This window comes from Mucor mucedo (assembly GCF_025094135.1).
Source record: "Mucor mucedo strain NRRL 3635 chromosome Unknown EV154scaffold_54, whole genome shotgun sequence".
In the NCBI taxonomy this organism is placed as follows: Eukaryota; Fungi; Mucoromycota; class Mucoromycetes; order Mucorales; family Mucoraceae; genus Mucor; species Mucor mucedo.
This window is the reverse complement of record NW_026252338.1, coordinates 60433-79194: the sequence shown is the minus strand read 5'-3', so window position 1 is coordinate 79194 and position 18762 is coordinate 60433. Positions and strand designations below refer to the sequence as shown.

The window sequence follows — 18762 nt, the reverse complement described above, 5'->3', positions numbered from 1 at the left end:
TCCTTTTGGTCCTTTTATTATAAAAGGACCTCATAAATAATTAATAAAATCTAGTTTGTCTTTCACTATAATCTGATTTTGTCTTATTCACATAAACCTGGTTTCATTATAAATATATAAAACAACTATAATTGTTCGAAAGCCCTTCTTATAAATCAGCACTGAGCAGGTCTTACCAGTTGTATTTTACTACACTCTTTCGAAGAAAATTATATCCGATTCGTCGTATCATTTCCCTTTTATATCTTTATATTTTCTTTTCTTAGCTTACAACTTATAGTCTGGTGCTCACTTTTTAAGAACTTTTATCTCAAACTCTATCTGTATTCTATTCTATTATTTTACTGAAACTTGGCAGTAACACCGATTAAACACCTATTTCAATCTTTTTTTATTGAAAAATAAAAATTCTTTCCTATTTAGAAAAAAAATCAAGTTTTGGTCTCAAATAATAATTTAACCGTATATATCTTAGAATATTTCAGTCTAGGATCTAGAACACATACAACGTGTACAACAAACAATTATAATATGACTAACTTTTAACAAAATTTTTGAAAGAGAAAATAAAAGGGATATTAGCAATACATCTTTAAACATTCATCATACACTTTATTCAGAAATTATTCGTTCACTGTTGCGAAAAAATCGTTCAAAAATGAAATTTAAAATCGTTCAAAAATAAAATATAAGTTCATTCGAGAATGGGAATAAAAATGGGTATAAAAAAATTAGAGCTCTCTTTACAAAGTTAAACAATGCAATGTACTTACATGGAAAGAGTTGAGAGGTAGAGAAATATAAACAAAAATAAAATATAAGAACAAGTACAGTTAGTTATCTAGCAAGCAATAATAAAAAGCCTTACCAAAAAGTGTATTACGGGTAACACCAACGATAACTGGCATGGGTAATTACTCACCTATTCGAGGACGTTTTTTTGGGTGGGCATCACGTGCAAATCGTTCTGAGATTTGACCAGTGTTTCTTAAATTTAGAATTATTGAAATCATGTTCAAACAGGCGGCTAAATCTCTGTTCCAAAGCTTATACTGGAATCCTTGGGTTTGCATCTTGGTCATACAAGTTTGATTGGTGCATCTACATCAAAAAGTTTAAAAGAAATATAAACGTTCCAAGGAGATATGTTTACCTTAAAAGACCATGGCAAAGGGTTAAAGGATAGTTACTTCGTTGGTAGGGCCTAGGATTGTCGATTTGTTTAAATTTCTCTAGACTCAAATTATGACAAGACGGACAGCATCGGCTCGTGTTGAATTGGTCGATGAGCAATAGACTTAGATGATTTCGTAAAAAGAAGTCATCTCAATCCGATGCCTCGAATTGGTTCATGATAACGTGCGTTTGGGGCAGACCAGTTTCCCAGGACAAAGATCGCATCCTTACCGAACTTTTGCTTTAAAAAATTTATAAGTTGCATGTCAACACGTTGTTTGTTAAAATACGCAGCTAAACGCAACTTCCGTAGCATGAATTGTGGGTTTTGAGAAGACGTTGTTGTATACCCATATAAATTGTCGAGGACAGCGTAATTCTGACCTAGACGTTCGAGAAAACGACGGTAACCCTCCATTTCCAGTGAGCTGCTTTGGTTTTCTGCAAGAGCATTCTCGGCTTGAAAAACAGCAGGATTGTTCGACTTCATTGCTTGTAGAATGTTACAATAATACTTTTTGGATTTTCTGGTTTTGTCCTGGTCCTGCTTAGTATATCGAAACTTAATAGGAGTTTCTACAGTATATTTTTCATCGACACAAAACAAAAGGTCTCTTCTTCCGGGATCAATAGCAACACACCGACCATTCACAGCTTTATGTTCTTGAGCACTTAAGTCGCTGATATACTTGAACTTCTCATCTGCCTCTTTTATGGTTGAGGTATAAGATGACTGCCTGTCTATTCTTTTCTTAAGAACTGTTACACCAACACCGTCTGTCTGAATGGTACCGCGAAACCGAAGGAGCTTGTTCTCTTCTTGAGCTTTAAAATGTTTCGCATTTAGATCAACCACTTGCTTCCAGTAATTCAGCTTATCAATATTATTGGACCATCTGATATCTAGAATGTTTTGACAAAGAATCTTACTATCAATTTGTACATAACCAGGAGACCATGAACGACGGAGAGAAAAGCAACGAAAAGGAGGTAAACCTAATGTTTCGAAGAGACGAGCTAGTTGAACAAATGCCATAAAGTGATTTTCAGGTTGCGCTTTCGCATCATAATAGATGCTGCGTTTTTTGAAAGAATACGATGTACCATACGAATCCAAAACAGGTCTTAACGCGTTGTATGCATTTATTTCTACCTGTGGATTTTGTGGCAGTAAAGACATGTTTGTGGGACGTGTGCTGATGGCCATTTTGAAATTTTTTGCGGTCTGAGTTACATCTTGGAAAATAAGACCTTCGATGATTTTGGGGTCGACACCTTGTTCTAGAAGAGCTTGCTTCATTTCCGCCATTCTTTGCTTGACGTTCAGTAAAACATTGATTGATTGTCTAAGATGTTGACCAAATCTCATGCTGATGTTATTGATATACGACTGATATATTTTTTTCTTTCAATCAGAGAAGACTGCTGCGCATACTTTAGTCTGAACCTTTGATAGTTTGTGATATTCAGATAGCTTGGTAAATGGCGGCTAATATAATTGCGATACTCTATAACTTTTTCTGCACGAGCATTTCCCTTTGTATAGTCTACCAAAGAAAGCCATACTTCAGCAAAAAATTCTTTGTTGATATATTCTTTGAGGTCACATTGAGGGTCTGCTTGCAATTCATTGAGGAATATATACTTGGAAAAATAATATGCATGCTTTGTAGTAGTATGAACAACACTAACAAAATTGTGTAATGTTGTCAAAGACGACTGCTTCCAACCTGTGAAAAACGGTTTGTTTGACACGGAAAAATAAAAGATAAAAAAACAGGAAGAATAAGATTAATATTGCTTGTAGGCTTTTTTATTCTTAGTAAAAGTGAATCCCTCTTTCATCTCTGAAAGAAAGGGGGGGGGTATTTATGGTTATTTAAAGCGTGGGTAAAATTATGGGCTAGTTTGTGCTCACTTGGTATTAGTAGCTGTATTTACTAATGACTGATGAGCCTTATCAGTGTAGCCAATCTATTATTCGAAATGGGATCTTCTATTGGAATATCTAGTAACCCTGAGTTGTAAATGTATAACTCAGGATGTTTTATATGCTATTATTTTTTATGAGTGTTATGATATTATGTACCTGTCGATCAAGGATCGATGGAATGATTTTATATGCAATTTTGTATCTTAAATAGTGTGATTTTAGTACACAACCGATGCCAGTAATTGACGACTTTACTGTGATAATCCGGTCTTTTGTCGAGAGAGATGCCTCATCCATGATACACTGTATAATAACAGTATAAGAAAGGTTGCTTCTAAAATAGCATATAAAAATTACCTAAAAATTCGGAGAGGATTAAAAGCTGAAAGAGAAAGAAGTTTAATCAAAAGGAGAAGATCGTCTATATCTCTCTCTCTTTTTTTTTTTTTTTTTTTTTTGAACATTAAATGATTTTCCTTTGTAATATGGTACTTTTGTCCGGGCCGGAGTGTACATAAAACATTAAGAACGAATACCAGTAGTGTGTTCCCTTACACTGGTAGAGTAATTGAAGAGTACATGTGTTCGTAGGTGATAACAGATACACTGTGTCTTACTCAAATACAATATAAATTAGATAAAAAGATAAAATTAATAAAACGAGCCTTTTACACCCTAATTTTGAAGAATGACAACTACCCTTTTAAATTTTGGGTTTTGTTATTATAGCGAAGAAGAGCGTTTATTAGTTTAGTTTATTAAGTCAAAAGGTAATTTGGATCCACATACAACATCTTAAATGCATGTAATGACTGTATGGATTATAAAAATATTTTATTTTCGTTTATTTCGTTCAATTATTATCAAACTAATTTTTCTTTTATTCTTGATCGAATTTTTTTTGTGAACTTGAACGAATTTCCTCCTTGCTCTGCACGAATAATTTAAAAAAATAGTGTATATCAATATCTAATTGTCAAGTCAAGTATACATTGAAAAGCAAGAATATTTTCAAATTTTATGAAAAAAACACCGCACAAACCCTGTTCTGGATGTACAGAAGGGTACAAAGAGACACATGCTAAATAGGAGATACATTGGTTCACTGTACATATAACTACAATAGGCAAAGAGATCAAAAGAGAAATAGAAGAAAAATAAGAGAGAAAAGTAGATAGTCAATGGAAAGAGCAAGTAGAATTTTCGCTTTTCTTAGGGACAACCAAAGTGCACGTAGTCGTAACGTAAGATCTGTGATTTGGATGTTCTGTAGACCCGGGAACAAGGATATACAAGCAAAAACAATGTAAAAATTACGATTTAATGTATATTAAACGATTTATACTTATGTTGACAATTCTATCATCACTCTTTCGCCTTTGAGCTCGTTTGATCTTAATCTTACGCGGAATTTTTAAGGTAAAGTCCAAAGGAGAAGCTGAAAGTAAGCTGTAAAACGCATATACTGGTTTAAACTATGTTCGTTGTAATAAGTGTGCATATATTTCAAGTTTTTAAGTTATATTGACCTCTTGATGTCTATAAAATTATCATAATCCCAACATTACGACTACGCGCACCCTGAATGACCCTAAGAAAATTTGGCTGTCCCTAAGAGACCCGTAGAATTCTTATAATCCTGGTCAGCCAAAATTAAGTAAACAAGCCATGTATCTTCACTGACTCCTTTATTTTTTACATAGAAATAAAAACGGAAGGCTGTGCCGTTTTTGGACCCGAAAATCATATTAATTACTGATGTATTAGGTTTATTATATTTGTTGCCGAAATATTTGGTAGAGACGCAGTAAAGATGAAAGGTCAAATATAATAAAGACAATTAATAGATTCAGAAACATGCTGCCACTGTCTGTTCGATAGTATGGTCATTAGCAAGATTGATGTACATGAATATAGTGGCGGCAAATGTCGAAAAGTATGACTGAGAGACGTCAATGTGACAAATAGCATGATGATCATAGGTAAAGAATTTTAGTCAGGAAAAGGGTACCAAACAAACAAATATCGCCGTAAAAAACATGGTATTCTTCAGGAATAAGGAATAAGACTGTTACGGGTATCACTTATTTGGCCACACCCCCATTCGTCTAAAAACTTGGTTTTTTTCTGTATATTGTTTTCATGTTTAAAAGGCAAGTATTTCAACTGGGCATAAAGTACAGTTGGTCTGAAAAAAATTAAGATGTCTGAATTTAGAGTCTGGAAACTGTAGTATGCCAATCATTTCATGCAATAGCATGCGACATTCGTAAACAAATAAACTTTGAAGTCACAGTCCAATGTTACATGAAATTCTTGTTTTTTTTCCTTTTTTTGTTTATTGCTTCCACTTTTCCGTTAAATAGCCAAATGGATGAACAAATTCCCATCATACCACCTGGAGAAATACCCATACCCGATCAACCTCCGACCATTCACAAGAGTGATTGGGCTCCATTAATCGTAGCTACAACCTTGCTTTTTATTGTAGTTGTCTTTACTTTATCAAGATTCGGTAACATTAAATCTCAATCGTGGTATGTCACTACTGTTTGCACAATTGGCTGGTTCTTTCCTTTCTGGATTGTCTTTCTTTTACCGCTTGACTTGGCATCTGTAAGTAGCATAAACAAAGTAGACAAAATTAGTCTTAAACCTTATTGTAGACTGTACACGACGACAAAAAAGGCAGAGTACCGTTTGCGTATGTCTCGCAGTCATTTTTATTTGTCGCCTGGAGAGTTATCTACTGGACTTCGTTTTGTTTAACATGGTAAAGTGACAATATTTGTTTATTGCGGACTTTTCTAAACCTATGTCATAGGATGATGATTCCAATGATGCAAGCATATGTAAATACTGGTGACTTCACTATTGCAAAACGGTTAAAATCGGCAGTCAACGTCAATCTTCGATTTTACTCGATATACGTTGTGGTTGGGACATTTGGGCTGATATATTTGATTTTTGGAAGTGGATTAACAACCAGGTACATATTTAGAAAAATGAGGTGTTACAGTTTGTTAAATTATACATGCATAGAGAAGGGATCCAAAGTTACGTTATGGCGGCAGCAAATAGTTGGGGTCTATTTTTAGTGATTGTGTTTATGGGGTATGGATTGGTTTCTGTCCCTCGTAGCCTATGGTATTCTGGAAATTATGACCAGCATTTACATCAGCATTATGCGAATGCTGCAAAACTGAAGGAAGAATGTTTAGATAGCGAAATTGAATTCAATGAATTAGCCAAGGTAATATACACTTTATGTTTAAATTAACAGAATCACTGATACTGTCATTTTTAGACGATGAATTATGTGTCGAAGAGAACTATGATGGAAGTACCAGAGATTCGATATTGTATTAACACAATGATTAGAAGGTTTCCATTTGTACTTCATGAGGCTTTCTCTGAAAGAGATGATTCAATTACAATACCGAGAGATCTTACTGAAGATTACTTAGTCAAAATTTCAAGAAGAATGGTTTTGGCTATACGTATGAGAGATAGAAAAAATGCGTTAGTATTATGTTTTACGTAAAATATTTAAATTTAACATCATACGCATACAATCTAGGTTATGGAACAACTTGTTGAATGAAGCATTTTATCTTCAAGATGTTATCAGCAATAAAGACAAAAGGGACCAGTAAGATTTGATTGCCATATTCTATATAGTTTCTGTGGTTAACTTATATATTTGTAGTCAGTTTGTCTCCACATTAAGACATAAAAAGGAAAAAACTAAATGGTCTAACTTCACGTCGACTGTAGAATGGTGGTGGATGCTACGCATATCTCCAAATTTGTACAAATTTTTTGCTATTGTTTTCTCCATAATCAGCACGTGCATTATTTGGTCAGAATTAGTATTTAATGTTCGAAAGCCCACCATAATGTCAATTGCATACTATGCCTTGAACGCTTGTGGAACAAATTATGCCGCCTTGGAAGTAAGTCGTATCATAATTGAGAAAACAGTACAGACTAACATAGTAATAGATTATGGCTTTTTTTACTCTTCTTTACATGTGTTTCTGTGTTTATTCGTCACTTTTTAAAATTAGGTTTTTTAACCTGTACTTGCTTATACCAAATCACCATACAGATGAAAATAGCTTATTGTGGTTTACCGGCTACATGTGTAAGATGATGTTAGTAGCTCATAAATTTTTGTAAATGGCTGTGGTCTGATAAATGTATATAGGGCTCCATTGTGTTACAATTACATTAATTTGGCAGTCGATGCGCCAGGCGTTAGCAAAGCTGTTTTTACAACTGTAAGAACTTATAGCGATATTCGAATTATTTAGTGTAACTAATTTAAAAAAAATAGTTCATGGGGAAAGCTGATCTCATCAAATTTTTAGGTGCTTTTGCAGATTGGTTCCCGATTATCATTTTAATACCTTCACTCTCGTTATTATTCAATGTACAAGGTCGTTGTTTAGGTTTTTGTGGAATCAAAAGTCCATACGAAAATAATGAAAATGAAGACAGTCACAACCATGATACCGAGAGCGGTGGTAGTGCGTTACTAGATGCAGATTATGAAGAGGGTGCCAAACTTGTCCAAGAAGGTAAGTACCAGAGCCGTTGTCCCTTGAACGATAACTAATTTTTCAAACAGAGCGCCGGTTACGAGAACGTGAAATTAATCCAACAGCCCGAGTGCATAATGCTAGAAATAGGGTAAGACGGACTGAACGAAAAATTCATGATGCTATATTCTAAATAATTTGATGTATATGTAGGAATACATGAATAAAAAATATCCCCGTGCAAGTCCACCTGATACATTAAGAAGTGAGCGAGATAGAAGAGTTGATGAAATTCTATCTGGAAGATCTAGTCAACAGCAATATCATGACAGTACAGCCTCTTCCTCTGCGTCTTCAGCATTATCTGTGAACGAGGCTCATAGCGATATTGATGCTATGAAGCTAAAGCCAAATTTGATGTCCCTTGGTGATACTGTAAAACTCAAATTAGGGGGATTGTTCGGTTCCTCAAAAAGCAACCAGGATCACAACACACCGTCGCTACAATTACCGGAATCTTTGAATGAGACTGCAGCTCGAAGTAACCATCACGGCGGGCGTATATTTGGTCGGGCTCCCACCAACACTGTTGCAACCGACAATCATCGACCTTATATAAATAATTCGACCATACCTGACGAAGCTTCTAACCCATCAAGGCCTATATCACCAAACCCATTTTTAATGGCATCTTCAGGATTAAACCGCCAAACAAGTCATAATAGTAATGTGTCTCCTTTTGCAAGATTTGATGGGAACAACAGTCGCACTCCACCCACACCATCGAACAATATTTTCGAAGATGTCTAATAATATATATTTAATATCTATTTGTCATAAAAAGTAATAATATTTTCAAGATGGATAACCTCACATTTCATAATTATAAATAAATGGGAAAGATATTATCATCTTTCTTTGTTACTTTTCCTTTTTTTATCACTTTCGTCTAGCCTTTTCAACGTGCGCCATAAAATACCTGTCACCCCATTTCTGAGAGTTTTGATCTTGTTGGTATCATATACATCATTCCTTTTAAAATACTACTAGTGGGAACATTGCTATGTCCTCTTTGTATTTGATAGGCCTTCATTTATTCAATTTATCTCTAACATAAAATTTGATCAATAACGTTTCGAATTCTACCTTATTAAGAACACATATTCTGTTTGTTGAAAAAAAAAGTATCCAAATATATTTTTCGGCTCATCTAGGAAAAAACTAACATCGTCTAAATTCAAAGTATAAATACTGTATTGACACCAATAAGAAAGTGCAGACATCCACATCACTTAACCGGTTTTGTAATAGCATTGTATAGTTGTTCTAATTCATATGTATAATAAATAAGTAGAAGAAAATAAGGAGAAGGATTTGTTTTTTAGCGGGGAGAGGGAGTGGGATGGGCAAAGGGGACAAAATAACTGATAAAATATCGTTAAACAGATTAAATCTACGGACGAATTGGGGGTTAACGCGTAACATGATGTATTTCTCCTTATTTGGATCAGTGTCCCATTTATAAAAAACACTGATTTTTCTTTTCGTAAAACATTATTCTCTTTTCGACAAACAATTATGGCAAAAGTTCCTGAAACCATGCACTCTATTCAGCTTGTCAAATTCGGGCCACCCAAAGAAGCCATGTTCTTCAATGAGCAAACACCTGTTCCTCAAATTAAGACAGATAGTCAAGTATTGGTCAGAATTAAAGCAGCTGGTATTAATCCAATAGATGCAAAGTTAGCTTCTGGTAACTTAAAAATCGGCACACGATTTATGACTCTCCCAACTATACCCGGCGCTGATTTTTCGGGCGTTATTGTCGCCAAAGGCGCTAAGGTTGATGGCTTTGAAATTGGAGATCATGTTTTTGGTTCGAAACCTGTGCTTTTTGGTGGTGAGGGTGTTTTTGCTCAATATGGGGTAATCGATACAAAAGTTGCAGCAATCGCAAAGAAACCGGACCATCTCTCATTCGAACAAGCAGCATCTGCCGGTATACCCGTAATCACTGCTTACGATGGTATTATTAAAAATGGTCATATCAATGAGAATAACAAACAAAAAAAGAGAAATATTCTCATCATTGGTGCATCTGGTGGTGTTGGAAGTTATGGTGTCCAATTGGCCAAGGCGATTAACCAGGAAAACACCGTGATAGGTATTTGCAGTGAAAAAAACATTGCATTTGTCAAGTCGCTAGGCGCTGATCGAGTAATTGATTACAAAAACAAGGATGCTTATAAGTCATTTATCAATGAAAAGATCCCGTTCGATATAATTTTTGACTGTGTTGGAGGTGATGAATATTACAATCAGCTAGATCCTCTTTTGGTAGAGCATGGTGTATACTCTACTGCAGTTGGGCCCGTTGAGTATGCTGGATCATCTCAGGTTAATATTAGTACTGTTGCAACAGTTTTAAAAAGTGTTTTGTACAAAAAGCTGTTCAGTGCACATTCTTATATCGTCGTAACAGCTCTATCCTTAACAGACTTTAAACTAAAGGTGGCACCGTTTTTTGATGATAACCAGATTAAGGGAACTGTCTGGAGCGAGGAAAATATATTCCCTCTGAAGGACGTATGCATAGCATTCGAGAAGATTAGCTCCCATCGTACAGTTGGAAAAATCGTACTTTCTATTGCTTAAATAAACGTTTTTATTGTATTTTGGCCGATTTTCTGGTTTTCGTAATAGTGGGGGTGGGAACTGTGACGTTTAAATACTTGTTGAGGCGAATAGAAGAGTCAATGACCATAACAACTGGCAAGATGAAATAGGGGACATAGAAACCACATAATACTAATCTTTCGGTTCGGTCAAGGTTGTACTTTGTGTTAAACAAAACTTCGACAATGGTGGGTAAAACAGTTGTAGCCACATGAGAACCATAAACTATATAAAGTTTAGTTTGATAACAACAAAATAATAATATTGAAAAAGGGACCATCAATACTTACTTGCAAGAGGCAGACGAATGTACTTGGAATCTGTTTGAATATTTGTTAGTACCAGCTGTACAACCATGGGTCAAAAGTACCTTTAGCGAGAGCAACACAAGCGATGAAAAAGAATGGCAACTGGACAACCAATTCACAGCAAATAAAGGTTAAGAACCAGTAAGTAGGCGTTGGACTACCCATAAAAGGGTCTTTGAAAGTGTCAACATAAAACTCCAAAGCTTCAGACAAAACTTTGGGGACCCAGTGAGGAGGATAAAACACTTGAAAATCGATACCTAAAGTCACAGGGATATGTGTAGCAAAATAAATCACGTAGATCAAATCTAACGGACGGGAAAATATGCTTTGTCTTTCTGCCATATTTAGTCAAGGACAACAACGATAACTTTCTTTTCGTCCTGTGCACAGTTTTTCAGATTCATTTATCTTGGGACTGCTCTTTCCTTTTAAAGATTTGGATTCGCTAATTCAGGTTAAAAGCAAGAGGCTGTGGGACATTGAATACACCTTCAGCTTCTTACAAAATGACATGTTGGCAGTAATTCCGCTAGAATCTATCTAATTTTAAGTATGTGTCTATTAAAAGCCACAGTAGTTACATAATCACTAGCGAGTCAAAATAACTAAGAAGTCTTGTTATAAGCTGCTTAAATCATGTTATTAATTGGGTTATTGTTTTAAAAATTCAACTTGTATCAGTAGTAGTATTCGCTTAGTACATCTGTTCTACGCATATAAATTGAAGTACGTAATACAGGATTATGATATGGTCCAACTTGGGATACACAAGCAGAATATTTCAGTTATAATCGCTGAATGTACGCTTGGTGTGCCGCCTAAAAATCCGATTATCTCTTTTATATTACGTTTTGGCCTATGTTTCAAACATCAACCAGACATAAATAGGTTTAATGTCTAAGCTCACCTATTGATCTTCAGTTGTTTAAAATTAAATAGACAAAAAACGTCGTGTAGTAAGTGAAGTCCAACTTTCATTATTCTCTTTTTGGATCTTGTCTTCGTGGCAAAGAACATCAATATTTTCGAGATCAATTTTAATAAAACGCCATTTTGTACTCGGGTTTGGGAAAAGTGAAAAAAAAGCGAGGTAGTGGCTGATCCAGCTGTTTTAGCTGTATGCTTTTATAATACTGTAGTATATAATTCCTTATGCTTAAAACATTATAACGGATCGCTACCCACCACTTCCCTTGAGCAGAGTAAGTTAGGTATTCTTTTTTTAATGGGTTGAATTACGTTGTTTAGAAACTGTTACAGCAGATAAGGCGCATTATGCGGCTCACTGTGACAAAAAGGCTGTCATAGTAAAGAGCAAGTCCCTTCATAAAGAACTGGAAAATCAGTTTAAAATAGCCGAGAGAAAGGATGGATAAAGCGAATATGTTCCGTAAGGCAGAAAAGGAATGTCACAAAAGTGTACGAATTAAGCAAGACCTTGCATAATCAAACGTCACCGTTCAAGAAGAAGCCAACATTATTTTCAGAGCTCATGGTAAGAAAACAATATGTAAGTATTATTGTACAAGGAATAAACCCCGGAGTTGTGAAAACCGCAGCAATAAACAGTAGAAGGTCAGAAGCTTTATCTGAAAGCAAAAATTGATATCGAATATTCGATAGCCCAGAATGTATTTCCATCTCATTTTAAAGAACAAGAAACTTCATTTTCTCTTGTTGCAGGCCTCATTAACTGTACAAATTTTTTCCAGTTTGCATAGAAATTGGAAATATCTACGGAGTCATACCCAAAGAAGCCTGTCAACTTATTTATCAATGGTTAGGAGTCATGAACAAGATCTGTTTCAGGTTGCTGATTAATATACTTCAACCAAGAATTGCTTTAGCTGTTTTAATCAACAGTAACACGAGCTGTTCGTTAAGAGGGCAAGTCAAGAAGAGTTAAAGGAGCAGTGTTTTGTATAAATCACCAATTCCCAAGAAGGATATCCACCCACTCCACCACTTCTAATCAAAATCAGAATAAGGTTAAAAAAATTGGGTTAATTGGCTTTAGTTCACTGGTTTCTCAAAACGGCCCATCCCTTCCTCCGTTCCGAAGAGGAATTATATAATTCAAATAGGTAAGTTGAGCGTTGACCCCAAATTTTTTTAATTAAACATATGCTGATTATAAATAAGTTCAACTTATACAGCTCATTTTTAAAACACCAGCTTGGCGACGTTGAGAACTCAATTAGAACAGGTAATTAATTTAGGCGGGTGACAATCCCCCGAATATGTCACTCAAGCCTAATTGCTGATTTATGCGTGAAGTGTATGTTACACAAAATCACTTGAAACCCAATTGGTATGAGGGACGCGTAAAAATTTGATTTTTTTCTTTCCCTTTTTCCTTTTTAGTAGACTGAAAAAGAATAAAACAAAAGCTTTATGACGGTTGACCAGGCTCACTCACCCAACGAATCTCACACAAAGGATGAGAATACCAAAATCACTTCGCAAGATGTAGGGCTCATTTTCGCTCGCGAATACTACACCTTTCTTAACAAACGACCAGATAGGTTGTATGCATTTTATGGTTCAGATTCATTGCTCGTTCGAGGGGATGAGGGAGAAACAGTATCTACAGTCAAAGGACAAGAGGTAAAATAAGGATTAAGAATTCGGATTGCAAAAAGGGATTGACAACAGATTTATAGGAAATCAGTAAAAAGATTGAAGAACTTGAGTTTGACAATTGTAAAGTCCTTGTAACCCAAGTAGACAGTCAGTTGTCAGCCAATGATGGTATCTTAGTTTCCGTACTAGGAGAAATGAGCAACAAAGGCAAACCATCTCAAAAGTTCGCAGAGACTTTTTTTTTAGCACCTCAATTAAATGGCTATTACATATTGAATAATACTTTTCGATATTTAAAGGAAAAAGTTGACATCGATTATTACTTATGCCAGGAGAATGAGCTAGAAGAAACAGAGCCTCTAAAGGATGTTCAAACAGATGCTGCGCAACCCAAGTACACTGAAAAAGACGTTGAAGAAAGCAACGGAATCGAAATAAAGAAGACTAAGAAAGACGACAGCTCAAATAAGAAAGTTACCCCTGCGAAGGATACCGAAAAAAAACCAAATGTAGATGCTATTCCACCCAATCGCCCAGTCTCACCACTTGTAGTACAAGAAAAAGCTTCTATTCCTCCTACCTCAACGGATAAACATACTCCTGCAGTAGCAGTCGCTGCATCTACATCGGCAAATAACAATGCTTCTTTGTTGTCTGTCGAAGAAAAAAAAATTGCCAGTATAACCAATGGGAATAGCATAAAAAAGACACAGCCGAATTCCGTTAAAGATAATGAGGGCCAAATGTCAAATGGATATAGTTCACGAGACCAAAGAGGAGCACAGAAAACTATAACAAATACGCAAAGTTGGGCTAGATTAGCTGCATCAACAACTAGCGAATCAGCTAACGAACCGACTAGAGCATCAAAACCCCCTCCACAACATCATTATCATAACCAACAAGCACCACTAGCACAACAAGCGTTTAATATGACTGCGCACGCTCAGAATAATAACATACCTCATGGAAACGGCTACAGTAATCATCCTCATCAAAATAACCATCACCACTCTCAGCAACAAATAAATACTCAACAGCAGCATGTACAGAACCAACATCATCAGCCAACACATTATCAGCATTATAATAAAGAACAGCAACATCATCAGAATCAGCATCAACACCAGCACCGTAATAAAGGTAAAAGTATTGATAAATAACTATTTAATCACAAACTGACTTTTCTTTTTATAGACTTACAAATATTTGTTAAAAATGTCAATAGCACCATGAAAGAAGAACATTTGGAAGCAGCTTTTAGACAATTCGGATCTATAAAGTATGTTTCTATCAGCCATTCAGGCAATACTGTTTTTATAGAATTTACGTCTATGGAAAGCAGGCAGAAAGCACTTGATCAGGGTAAAGTGGCCGTGGGTAATCAGACTGTTTATGCAGAAAAACCTAGGGTTAACAACCAATACCATAATAACAATAATCGCCGTTTCCACCCAAATCGTAGAGGGGGCGGCGGAACTAGTACTGCTAATCGAAGTGGAGGTATGACAACAGGATCCGAATCTCTCAATAAGCGTGGTGGTGGTGCAACAGGAGGTGCCGGGGGACAAAAATAATGATTTACATAACAACACAAGTTAAAAAGAATGAAATTGAAACAAAGAAAATAACTCTTGTGATTATTATTGTAAGAATAAAAATAAATTATAAAACTCTTCTACATGAAAAATGCACTGCTTTCAATAAAAAAAAAGCAAGTAGGATAGTATAAATCTAATCGGTACAGATGTCCGGGTAGAATATTGGTTACAACATTGTTACTTATATGCGGGTTGACCGACGCCTATTTTATGTTGTCAATATCTTATAGTGTATTAGGTTAAATATGTACAAACTTACATTCAGCAACTGTACAGAATTTAAAACCTTCATCTTTAATATACTTGATTAAGGCTTTAGTCAAATCAGTAGTGGTTTGCTCATAGACATCGTGAGCTAAGATAATAAATCCATTATCAAGGTTAGCTTTCGTGAAGGAGCCTTTCACATGTTCAATCTCGGTCTCAGTATTATGACTCTCGTAATCTTTAGTGTCAGTCGACCATTCAATAACTTGGTAACCCTTATCGTTGAGTTTCTTGACGGTAGTCTCCGAAGCGGCGCCATAAGGAGGTCTGATATCTATATATTGACAGGGGAAAATTAATATAAGTTCTACTAAAATACCGCCTTGTCATTACTACTTACATGCAGGTCTATTGGAATAAAGTATGGAAATATAATGTTGATATCATGTAAGTCAAACATCAGATACACATATAATAGATTTTTAATTACCTTTTACCAACAAACTGTTGAACAATTTGCTCCAATTTGACAATTTCGCTGTCAAATTTACTGCCATCAATCTCGTCCAAGTTTTGGTGAGACCAGGTATGACTAGCAATTTGATGGCCAGAGTTATAAGCATTCTTAAGAGCTTCCTGAGCAATTACACTGTCATTTAATTGTCTTTGACGAAAAAATAAATATAAAATCAGTTCACACAAGAGAGAGCAAAAAAAAAAAAAAAAAAAACTTACAAAAAGTTATCACCGTTAATGAAGAAAGTGGCCTTGACACCATTGGAGTCCAGTAATTTGACAAGTTCAGATGTGTAAATATTTGGTCCATCATCGTATGTAATAGCTACATATCCAGGTTTACAATTTTGAATCATCGATTGTGCGGATACCAAACTGCTAGCCAAAATGGCTACAGATCCAACGAGAAGGGCTGTCTTACTAAATACTTTAGATACAAATGACATTTTGAAGTTGTGGGAAACTGAGGGAGGAAAAAATCAAGAAACTGTGTCTACTTTTATATAAAATTATACAACAAACAAAAAAGCAATTCAATCTGTGTTTAGATACGATGACCCAAGTTATCTACGCATAAAAAAAAAATGAGAATCGCGGGATGAGATGTACATCGAAATATTTATGCATACATTTGTCTTCTACAATAGGTATGATAAAAAAAAAGTAAAGAAAACAACAAAACAATATTTATTTATAAATACTAGACTTGTTAAGGAGATAGTAACTTCTGTTGCGGAGCTGCTTTTGGAGGGATACTGCTTATTAAAAGAGTAATTTGATGTAGGGGTCTTATATAAATATAGATGAGGGGTATAATAGCGCTATTGTTTATTATTATTTTTTTGCGCGAAAGAAACGTATCATTAAAAAGGCAACTTCTTTCAGGAGACACTGTTATGATGTACATGGGACATCAAGTAAGGGGGTCAGAAACCGGTAAGCATGATTTATATGTGGATGTTCAAAAAAAAATGGGCAGGTATATGGAATTACAATGAAATAGACATTGTTTATGGCCAAGCCAAACCTTTTATTTGAAGTAAATTTTTTTTTTGAAACAAAATTTATTTAGAGCAAGAAGAGTCAGTTGTCTATATGACATCAACATCATACATTAGTTAGAAGTATGACTAATCAAGTGGGAAAGCTTGTGAAGGGGTAAAGGGGTTCAGGCGAGCAATATACCACTTGTTTTAATATATGATTTCTCTCTCTTTTTTTTACCGGGATTACAAGTTGGTAGAAAATTATGTGGACGAAATATTTCGGACATCACCTGCCAAGAAAAATTATATCTTCTAAATGAAAAGAATATAAGGGAAAAAAATAAATAAAAATAGAGTGGCCAAATTAAAATAACTGTTGAGTCAAACGTTAGACATTAAAACATGTCATTGTTGATGTTTCTTTTTTCGGCCATCATAGCAACAATAGCAGCACCTACTATTCTAGAATGCTTAACAATCCCCACCGATAGCTTCGCAGCAACTTCATCTGGAATCAAAGTCTTCAAGGTTTCACAAACACGAGGATGGAAGGACGAAAAATCTTTGTAAAGATCTCCGCTGATAGCTTTCAAAAATGAAAAGTCGGTACATTTTGTAGTGAACAAATATATGTATACTTAGCTTACATATAGCAAAACCGTCTCCTTCGAGATCTAGGCCAATTCCATCAGACACCATGTATCTAACAACACCTGCTATGCTTGCACCGAGAAACAATGCCGCACGCTGTCCGACTAGGTCACATATATTTTTAACAATCTCTCTATCAGCCAACGTAGTTTCACCAGTTCTACACATCTCCTCCAAAACAACTCGAGTCCCTTCCAGTGAATTTTCATCAGCTTCACACACGTACATGTAGCTTGTGTCGAACTGATAAGGAAATCGAAGCAAACACTCTTCATCATCCATACCAAAAGAAAGAACACCCAGACCTGCATAATAAACCAAGATTAAACGTGCAAGTTCACCGAGGTACATACCTGTAGTCATTTTCTCAAATGCATGGACACCCTTATTATTCGATCCCAGGTCGACCATCTCATCGAACTTATTAGAAGGCATGTATTTCGAACTGATATCACACCACTCTGTATTAACAATCATGTGTGTATGATCTGATATCCAGTCTTGATGCTGAGACAAAAACGTCTCCATATTCGAGACTTTGTCGTAGTAAGCACAATTAGTTCCTGCACTATGCACGATGCCTATACGGGTGGATGGATGCTGATAGGCGTGCGCTAATAATGTACATACGCTGTCTAAAAATAATAAAATTAAATGTCAGGTTTAATGGGGGTTTTTTTTTATATTATTACCGTTTGCCATAGCCACTACTTTGATAGACAAGCGTCTTTTTTGAAATCCTTTTTGGAAAAGTTCTACAATATCACTGCCAATAGCATCTGTGTATTCAAATCCGTGCTCTAATGCAACAATAAGTCCTTTGTTAAGACAGGTTTGTCTTACAGCAAACCCCAAACTTATACCCATAGCATATACGATTTCTGTCGTGAAACCAACCCTTTGTTGAAAATCTGCAACACAATCAGCAACATGGCTGACTAATGTACTCATGTTATCTCCCACTGTTAAATAATCGGGTATTTTGTATTGGTATTGGTTGATTGCCAGCTTTCCTCCTTCGCCTTTAAGTTGAACTTGGCATACGTATATATCGATCCCGCTAATCTCCAAAGCCAAGTATGTACCTTTTTCATTGCCAGTCGGATAACCTTATTGATTTGCATTAGCGAGCTTTTAACTTCTACAGAAAGGGGGAGTTCTAATATTACCTGTAACAAAAGATGGAATCATTTTCAGATCATTTTGTGTGTCTCTAGTCTCCGGAAAGTGCAAGCCATCACGCATCTCCTGGCTTACGCCACGCATAAGAATATCTAGCCGATCTTGAGACACTTGGAATAAATTCTCTATTTCCTCAAGGGCACTTTGTTGATCTACCGAGCAATTTTCAAGCTTGTAGCAATTAGTGATAGGTTTATCAAAGTTTGCCATATTAGGGTAAAGTATTTTGATTATCTTTAGACATTTAAAAAGGAAGAAAGAGGTTTTTTTATAGATTAGAGCGTGAACATACAGTACTTGCACTACAATTTCGTGGATTAAAATTTTATTTCGAGTGCCACAAGTATTTCAAATATGATATCAAAAAAAAAAAGTGTTAAAAGATGTAGCTTGCAG

The 18762-nt window shown here is 35.5% G+C and overlaps 8 protein-coding genes across 8 annotated transcripts; 4 read left to right on the top strand and 4 right to left on the bottom strand.

Moving 5' to 3' along the window:
- Nucleotides 1-914: 914 nt before the first annotated feature.
- Nucleotides 915-1296, bottom strand: EV154DRAFT_422024 (uncharacterized protein; the record flags this gene model as incomplete). The annotated part of the gene is made up of 2 exons (XM_051596065.1): nucleotides 915-1101; nucleotides 1154-1296. Coding segments are annotated over 2 exons (330 nt in total), but the record flags the coding sequence as incomplete, so codon positions are not given.
- Nucleotides 1297-1321: 25 nt separating this feature from the next.
- On the bottom strand, nucleotides 1322-3406 carry EV154DRAFT_552220 (uncharacterized protein; the record flags this gene model as incomplete). Its single annotated transcript, XM_051605039.1, has 3 exons — nucleotides 1322-2546; nucleotides 2612-2820; nucleotides 3266-3406. The coding sequence occupies 3 exons, from the start codon at nucleotides 3404-3406 to the stop codon at nucleotides 1322-1324; spliced, it is 1575 nt and encodes a 524-aa protein (XP_051456919.1).
- A 2039-nt stretch (nucleotides 3407-5445) lies between these two features.
- Nucleotides 5446-7639, top strand: EV154DRAFT_248999 (LMBR1-like membrane protein). Its single transcript, XM_051594601.1, has 10 exons — nucleotides 5446-5725; nucleotides 5776-5882; nucleotides 5934-6098; nucleotides 6152-6362; nucleotides 6417-6631; nucleotides 6690-6761; nucleotides 6819-7065; nucleotides 7115-7266; nucleotides 7320-7392; nucleotides 7483-7639. Exons 1-10 carry the CDS (start codon nucleotides 5480-5482, stop codon nucleotides 7516-7518), a joined length of 1524 nt encoding a protein of 507 aa, XP_051456918.1. The 5' UTR covers nucleotides 5446-5479; the 3' UTR covers nucleotides 7519-7639.
- A 1592-nt stretch (nucleotides 7640-9231) lies between these two features.
- On the top strand, nucleotides 9232-10772 carry EV154DRAFT_538363 (chaperonin 10-like protein; the record flags this gene model as incomplete). The annotated part of the gene is made up of 2 exons (XM_051604269.1): nucleotides 9232-10239; nucleotides 10629-10772. 2 exons carry the CDS (start codon nucleotides 9232-9234, stop codon nucleotides 10770-10772), a joined length of 1152 nt encoding a protein of 383 aa, XP_051456917.1.
- Nucleotides 10773-13034: 2262 nt separating this feature from the next.
- On the top strand, nucleotides 13035-13615 carry EV154DRAFT_421912 (uncharacterized protein; the record flags this gene model as incomplete). The annotated part of the gene is made up of 2 exons (XM_051596060.1): nucleotides 13035-13247; nucleotides 13304-13615. Coding segments are annotated over 2 exons (525 nt in total), but the record flags the coding sequence as incomplete, so codon positions are not given.
- Nucleotides 13616-14415: 800 nt separating this feature from the next.
- EV154DRAFT_248962 (uncharacterized protein) lies at nucleotides 14416-14987 on the top strand. Its single transcript, XM_051594600.1, has one exon. It carries the CDS (start codon nucleotides 14456-14458, stop codon nucleotides 14798-14800), a length of 345 nt encoding a protein of 114 aa, XP_051456915.1. The 5' UTR covers nucleotides 14416-14455; the 3' UTR covers nucleotides 14801-14987.
- On the bottom strand, nucleotides 14853-16196 carry EV154DRAFT_465519 (uncharacterized protein). The gene is made up of 6 exons (XM_051597694.1): nucleotides 16177-16196; nucleotides 15767-16114; nucleotides 15522-15695; nucleotides 15432-15439; nucleotides 15084-15365; nucleotides 14853-15027 (listed from the first exon to the last, which is right to left on the bottom strand). The coding sequence occupies exons 2-6, from the start codon at nucleotides 15991-15993 to the stop codon at nucleotides 15002-15004; spliced, it is 717 nt and encodes a 238-aa protein (XP_051456914.1). The 5' UTR covers nucleotides 15994-16114; nucleotides 16177-16196; the 3' UTR covers nucleotides 14853-15001.
- Nucleotides 16197-16591: 395 nt separating this feature from the next.
- Nucleotides 16592-18705, bottom strand: EV154DRAFT_511156 (hexokinase-domain-containing protein). Its single transcript, XM_051601781.1, has 3 exons — nucleotides 18354-18705; nucleotides 17877-18293; nucleotides 16592-17819 (listed from the first exon to the last, which is right to left on the bottom strand). The coding sequence occupies exons 1-3, from the start codon at nucleotides 18574-18576 to the stop codon at nucleotides 17065-17067; spliced, it is 1395 nt and encodes a 464-aa protein (XP_051456913.1). The 5' UTR covers nucleotides 18577-18705; the 3' UTR covers nucleotides 16592-17064.
- Nucleotides 18706-18762: the final 57 nt, after the last annotated feature.